This window comes from Ylistrum balloti, unplaced genomic scaffold (genome assembly GCF_031769215.1).
Source record: "Ylistrum balloti isolate Yb309-2 unplaced genomic scaffold, AGI_CSIRO_Ybal_v1 Utg369926, whole genome shotgun sequence".
NCBI lineage: Eukaryota > Metazoa > Mollusca > Bivalvia > Pectinida > Pectinidae > Ylistrum > Ylistrum balloti.
Genome location: NW_026782041.1, coordinates 424120 through 432500, shown reverse-complemented (window position 1 = coordinate 432500; position 8381 = coordinate 424120). Strand labels below are relative to the sequence as shown.

Sequence of the window (8381 nt, the reverse complement as noted above, 5' to 3'; positions counted from 1 at the left end):
ATCATTTTAACACAACATATGTCCAGTGTCCCTCACTTACACGGTCAGTCACACCTATCTTTATACTTACCATCACTCCATGTCCAGTGACCCTCACTAACACGGTCAGTCACACCTATCTTTATACTTACTATCACTCCATGTCCAGTGTCCCTCACTAACACGGTCAGTCACACCTATCTTTATACTCACCATCATTCCATGTCCAGTGTCCCTCACTAACACGGCCAGTCACACCTATCTTTATACTTACCATCAGTCCATGTCCAATGTCCCTCACTAACACGGTCAGTGGCCCCTACATACTTACCATCAGTCCATGTTCATTGTCCCTCACTAACACGATCAGTCACACCTATCTTTATACTTACCATCACTCCATGTCCAGTGTCCCTCACTAACACGGTCAGTCACACCTATCTTTATACTTACTATCACTCCATGTCCAGTGTCCCTCACTAACACGGTCAGTCACACCTATCTTTATACTCACCATCATTCCATGTCCAATGTCCCTCACTTACACGGTCAGTCACACCTATCTTTATACTTACCATCACCCCATGTCCAGTGTCCCTCACTAACACGGCCAGTCACACCTATCTTTATACTTACCATCAGTCCATGTCCAATGTCCCTCACTAACACGGTCAGTGGCCCCTATCTTTATACTTACCATCAGTCCATGTTCATTGTCCCTCACTAACACGATCAGTCACACCTATCTTTATACTTACCATCACTCCGTGTCCAGTGTCCCTCACTAACACGGTCAGTCACACCTATCTCTATACTTACCATCAGTCCATGTCCAATGTCCCTCACCGTCACGGTCAGTGGCCCCTATCCACGCCCCCGCGTCGCTCCAGCGTAGAGACTTCAGACTCTGGTAGACAAAGTCCTGGTCCTGTTGACTGTGTATCTGAAGTAACAGTCCACCTTGGCTAATGCATTCAGCATTAGCATCGTTCCAAGACTTGTCACCAATGACAAACCTTAAACAGGACTTTTTGTAGTATTGTACGAGCGAGGCTTCCGGGTGGAACGAAGGACATGTTTCTGAACAAAAAAAATAAATGCGTCATTAAACAAGCGGGACATTATGGCCTCTAAAACTTTTTCTCACGCATACATTTTAAAATCAAAGGTCTCTATTTCATTTTCTTTGAATCAGACGCGTCATCTCATATTTGATAGCTATATTCTTAATTTCATTTATTTATTTTTTTTATTTTTAGTTATTTATTCATTCGAGCAAAGGACAATCACTGTCGCCCTGAATGTTTTCAGTTTTCTGTATTACAACAACCGATTTCGTTTAGTGATTGGGACTATCAACGTTGTTATTTTATGAAGGGTTTCTATAATTCGATATTTTCGAGGATAAATTGAAAAAGATGTTTTGAATATGAAATAAATGATGTAAAAATATAATATATTTTAAAGTTTATATGAAAAATTAATCCATTTTGTTTCAAGGTTTTGGTAAAAACCTGCGAAGAAACTAAAAATACAGAAAAATGAAAATTAAAGATTTTGTGATAGACATACGTCTGACTGTGGTCGACAAAGTGGAAGGCGAAGAGGGAATGGTCGGAACTGTTGTAGTAGGCAGAGTCGTTGTTTTTGGTGGATAACTTGTAGATTCCTTCACTTTTTCTGAAAAAAAAAAATATATATATATATAAAGTTCACAGTATCGACATCTTAGGTGTTTAGCCGTAAACCGGAGCACGAGTCATCAACAAATAAGAAAAGACGAATAAAACAATCTGTCTGTTCCAGGAGTGGGAGGGTGGGAGTCGGTCAAGTGTTTGTAAGCGTCTGCTGTATCAAAATTCACCATGAAATATTAATCTGTTTAGGACAGTTATTTGACATCATCGAATGAGAACAATGCAACCAACAACGAAACACGCTAAAGAGCACCGAACACTTCTAACGCGATAAAGCACAAAGAAACAGTATCTTCTCGATGGAATCAGGTTGATGGCCATTTTACCAACATCCATCTCTCCAAATCCTATGTTGTGCAGGTATTTATCAGCAGTGGACATCCGTTATAGAGGTCGTGATATTCCTAATAAGCCGTTTAATAATGGGTTAACTACGAAATGTAGCTACAATGTACCAAAGATAACAGGATACTTACTGTACCCACATACTGATGTGTGATGATAAGGATACTTACGGTACTCACATACTGATGTGTGATGATGAAGGATACTTACGGTACCCACATACTGATGTGTGATGATAAGGATACTTACGGTACTCACATACTGATGTGTGATGATGAAGGATACTTACGGTACCCACATACTGATGTGTGATGATGAAGGATACTTACGGTACCCACATACTGATGTGTGATGATGAAGGATACTTACGGTACCCACATACTGATGTGTGATGATAAGGATACTTACGGTACTCACATACTGATGTGTGATGATGAAGGATACTTACTGTACTCACACACAGATGTGTGAAGATACAGAATACTTACGGTACTCACATACTGATGTGTGATGATGAAGGATACTTACTGTACTCACACACAGATGTGTGATGATACAGAATGCTTACGGTACTCACATACTGATGTGTGATGATGCAGAATACTTACGGTATTCACATACTGATGTGTGATGATGAAGGATACTTACGGTACTCACATACTGATGTGTGATGATGAAGTATACTTACTGTACTCACATACTGATGTGTGATGATGAAGGATACTTACGGTACCCACATACTGATGTGTGATGATGAAGGATACTTACGGTACTCACATACTGATGTGTGATGATACAGAATACTTACGGTATTCACATACTGATGTGTGATGATGAAGGTTACTTACGGTACCCACATACTGATGTGTGATGATACAGAATACTTACGGTACTCACATACTGATGTGTGATGATGAAGGATACTTACTGTACTCACATACTGATGTGTGATGATGAAGGATACTTACGGTACCCACATACTGATGTGTGATGATACAGAATACTTACGGTACTCACATACTGATGTGTAATGAGGAAGGATACTTACTGTACTCACATACTGATGTGTGATGATGAAGGATACTTACTGTACTCACACACAGATGTGTGATGATACAGAATACTTACGGTACTCACATACTGATGTGTGATGATACAGAATACTTACGGTACTCACATACTGATGTGTGATGATGCAGAATACTTACGGTACTCACATACTGATGTGTAATGATGAAGGATACTTACTGTACTCACATACTGATGTGTGATGATGAAGGATACTTACTGTACTCACACACAGATGTGTGATGATACAGAATACTTACGGTACTCACATACTGATGTGTGATGATGGAGGATACTTACTGTACTCACATACTGATGTGTGATGATGAAGGATACTTACGGTATTCACATACTGATGTGTGATGATACAGAATACTTACGGTACTCACACACAGATGTGTGATGATACAGAATACTTACGGTACTCACATACTGATGTGTGATGATGAAGGATACTTACTGTACTCACATACTGATGTGTGATGATGAAGGATACTTACTGTACTCACACACAGATGTGTGATGATGAAGAATACTTACTGTACTCACACACAGATGTGTGATGATACAGAATACTTACGGTACTCACATACTGATGTGTGATGATGAAGGATACTTACTGTACTCACATACTGATGTGTGATGATGAAGGATACTTACTGTACTCACACACAGATGTGTGATGATACAGAATACTTACGGTACTCACATACTGATGTGTGATGATGAAGGATACTTACTGTACTCACATACTGATGTGTGATGATGAAGGATACTTACTGTACTCACACACAGATGTGTGATGATACAGAATGATACAGAATACTACGGTACTCACATACTGATGTGTGATGATGAAGGATACTTACTGTACTCACATACTGATGTGTGATGATGAAGGATACTTACGGTACTCACACACAGATGTGTGATGATACAGAATACTTACGGTACTCACATACTGATGTGTGATGATGAAGGATACTTACTGTACTCACATACTGATGTGTGATGATGAAGGATACTTACGGTACTCACATACTGATGTGTGATGATGAAGAATACTTACTGTACTCACACACAGATGTGTGATGATACAGAATACTTACGGTACTCACATACTGATGTGTGATGATACAGAATACTTACGGTATTCACATACTGATGTGTGATGATGAAGGATACTTACTGTACCCACATACTGATGTGTGAAGATACAGAATACTTACGGTATTCACATACTGATGTGTGATGATGAAGAATACTTACTGTACTCACACACAGATGTGTGATGATACAGAATTTTTACGGTACTCACATACTGATGTGTGATGATGAAGGATACTTACGGTACTCACATACTGATGTGTAATGATGAAGGATACTTACGGTACCCACATACTGATATGTGATGATGAAGGATACTTACTGTACTCACACACAGATGTGTGATGATACAGAATACTTACGTACTCACACACAGATGTGTGATGATACAGAATACTTACGGTACTCACATACTGATGTGTGATGATGAAGGATACTTCCACAGTCGTAGTCTCGCCATCTCCCACTGTCATCGAGTCTCATCAGGGCACAGTCCTCAAATCCTGCCTTAGAAAAGAGGAAACCATGAGCCGGACCTTCACCTGGATGCCAGAATCCGTAGGTCAGATTTGTACCTGTTTTGTATAAAAGTTTTAAATGAACCCCTAAGCACAAAAAGAACATGTAGTTAAATTCACGTTAGTTAAAAACAGCATGCTTTAGAACAATTCTAAATATGAAGTGCAAACAAATGGTATTGGAGAAAATGTAAACCACGTCACGTTGTTTTTTGGTGGGGGTGAGGGTGGGGGTGGGGGTGAGGGTGGTGGCGCACAAAAAACAATAATCTTGATATCATTGGAAAGACCTGTAGTCGTAACGTGAAATGAATTGGGGCATAGTCACTTTCTTTTCTCAGTAAAATACGAACACAAACACCAGAACTAATCTAGCATTTTTGTAATAATTTCTTGGTATTTTACACATTAATACGAAAGCGACAGAGAGTGGTGTAAAGAACGAAAGAAATAAGTGGGTCAGGTATCGTGGTATTTTCTACATGAGAAGGGACAAAACCTTCGCGGAAATAACAATATATTTATACCCAACTAAAATTCAATTAAACGATAGCAATATAGGCTAAAGAAATTTTCCAATGAAGAGTAAAAGGAGAATAAGATCACGTTCTGCTTCATCGAAGACACCCACCATGAAAAAACAGGTTCCGACGGAAAACACGGAAAACAGCAAGTCAACCACCAGACATACCTACGAGCATCAAACACGTCCAACTTAACATCATACAAGTGAACCACCAGACATACTTACGTCCAACTTTACATCACACAAGTGAACCACCAGACACACTTACGTCCAACTTTACATCACACAAGTGAACCACCAGACATACGTCCAACTTTACATCACACAAGTGAACCACCAGCCATACTTCCGAGCATCAAACACGTCCAACTTTACATCACACAAGTGAACCACCAGACACACGACCAACTTTACATCACACAAGTGAACCACCAGGTATACTTACCACCAACTTTACATCTCACAAGTGAACCACCAGGTATACTTACGTCCAACTTTACATCACACAAGTGAACCACCAGCCATACTTACGTCCAACTTTACATCACACAAGTGAACCACCAGACACAATTACGACCAACTTTACATCACACAAGTGAACCACCAGGTATACTTACCACCAACTTTACATCACACAAGTGAACCACCAAGCATGCTTACGAGTATCAAATACAACCAACTTTAAATCACACAAGTGAACCACCAGGTATACTTACGACCAACTTTACATCAAACAAGTGAACCACCAGCCATACTTACGACCAACTCTACATCATACAAGTGAACCACCAGCCATACTTACGACCAACTTTACATCATACAAGTGAACCACCAGTCATACTTACCACCAACTTTACATCTCACAAGTGAACCACCAGGTATACTTACCACCAACTTTACATCACACAAGTGAACCACCAGGTATACTTACCACCAACTTTACATCACACAAGTGAACCACCAGGTATACTTACCACCAACTTTACATCACACAAGTGAACCACCAGGTATACTTACCACCAACTTTACATCACACAAGTGAACCACCAGGTATACTTACCACCAACTTTACATCACACAAGTGAACCACCAGTCATACTTACCACCAACTTTACATCTCACAAGTGAACCACCAGGTATACTTACCACCAACTTTACATCACACAAGTGAACCACCAAGCATGCTTACGAGTATCAAATACAACCAACTTTAAATCACACAAGTGAACCACCAGGTATACTTACGACCAACTTTACATCAAACAAGTGAACCACCAGCCATACTTACGACCAACTCTACATCATACAAGTGAACCACCAGCCATACTTACGACCAACTTTACATCATACAAGTGAACCACCAGTCATACTTACCACCAACTTTACATCTCACAAGTGAACCACCAGGTATACTTACCACCAACTTTACATCACACAAGTGAACCACCAGGTATACTTACCACCAACTTTACATCACACAAGTGAACCACCAGGTATACTTACCACCAACTTTACATCACACAAGTGAACCACCAGGTATACTTACCACCAACTTTACATCACACAAGTGAACCACCAGGTATACTTACCACCAACTTTACATCACACAAGTGAACCACCAGGTATACTTACCACCAACTTTACATCTCACAAGTAAACCACCAGGTATACTTACGAGCATCAAACACGTCCAATTTTACATCACACAAGTGAACCACCAGGTATACTTACGAGTATCAAATACGTCCAACTTTACAACACACAAGTGAACCACCAGGCATACTTACGACCAACTTAACATCACACAAGTGAACCACCAGGTATACTTACGAGTATCAAATACGTCCAACTTTACATCACACAAGTGAACCACCAGGTATACTTACCACCAACAATACATCACACAAGTGAACCACCAGGTATACTTACGACCAACTTTACATCACACAAGTGAACCACCAGGTATACTTACGACCAACTTTACATCACACAAGTGAACCACCAGGTATACATACGAGCATCAAACACGTCCAATGTTTCACCGCAAAATGAAATGAAATCATGACCATACGATCGAACAGAAATAGCTATACGGGCAATGTTAAGAAGATTTTACTCTGTCCAAACAATAATGACACCTCTATTTATTTAGTTAAAGAACTGTAGTAGGATGAGACAAAATTCTCTATGTTGTTTGATTTAGTATAATGAATTATACAGCTAAAGTGAAATGATAATTGTTTAGAACCAGAACTAGTTCTAGGAATGAAGAAACAGGTATACCGTCTGTCCATTTCCATGTCCCTTCACTGTCGTGGTCAGTAGCCCCAATCCATACACCCCAGTCTGTCCATTTCATCGCCGTCAGTGTGTTATAGAGGAAATCTTGTTTGGCTTGATACTGAATCTGCACCAGACGACCTCCACCAGAGCTGCAGTTGGATTGGGCGTCGTTCCATGTCAGTTTTCTCTTCAGTAAGAACAAACAAACGTCGTTATAGGACTTCACGTACTGTGTCCGCGGTAAGAAGGGGAGACAATCCCTGAGGTCATCCACCAGGCTACCGTACACTGGGAGCAAAATAGAAACATAAGGTTTGTTTTGTCGTATCGTAGACATCGTGGATCTGTCACGACATTGCATCCTCTTTACATGTAGACACATCACTCATCAGTTGTAATGATTACGTCATTAGATTAAAAACATTGAATCCCAAGCAAATAAATGAGGTCAGCGTGGGTCACTGCTATCTTAGAACGTCGTGCTTTTCAGCTTTGTTTCAATAGAATATTACCTAAACTCAAACTACCAAACAAGCGCCAAGAAAACAAAATCACCAACTCCAAACTCAAAATCGATGAGACCAGATTAGAACACGAGCAAAAGAAAGGTTTCCATGGAGACCCCTTGAAAAACGGGGATGATTTGGTGTCCTGGAAGAAAAAAATTGGTAAATAAGAATGAAACGGGATGATATATCTTCGAATTTGTCAGGCTGATACGTCGTCTTTACATACCTGTTACAAAGCCTAATACCAGCGGTACCAGACTCATAACTGCTGTTTTCACCATGTTCTTGTATTCGTGGCTCCTAAACACAGACGGGACAGGAATCTACTTTGAAGACAATGTAGAGGGAA

The 8381-nt window shown here is 40.1% G+C and overlaps 1 protein-coding gene across 1 annotated transcript in view; it reads right to left on the bottom strand.

Annotated features, from left to right (window-relative positions):
• Positions 1–8313, bottom strand: part of LOC132546991 (C-type mannose receptor 2-like) — an 8822-nt gene extending 509 nt beyond the window's left edge. Inside the window, exons 1-5 of the mRNA XM_060210727.1 lie at positions 8259–8313; positions 7524–7811; positions 4598–4771; positions 1552–1659; positions 799–1059 (exon numbers count right to left, since the gene is read on the bottom strand). Of these exons, the coding sequence (XP_060066710.1) occupies positions 799–1059; positions 1552–1659; positions 4598–4771; positions 7524–7811; positions 8259–8313 (886 nt within the window). The remainder of the gene's footprint in view (positions 1–798; positions 1060–1551; positions 1660–4597; positions 4772–7523; positions 7812–8258) is intronic.
• Positions 8314–8381: the final 68 nt, after the last annotated feature.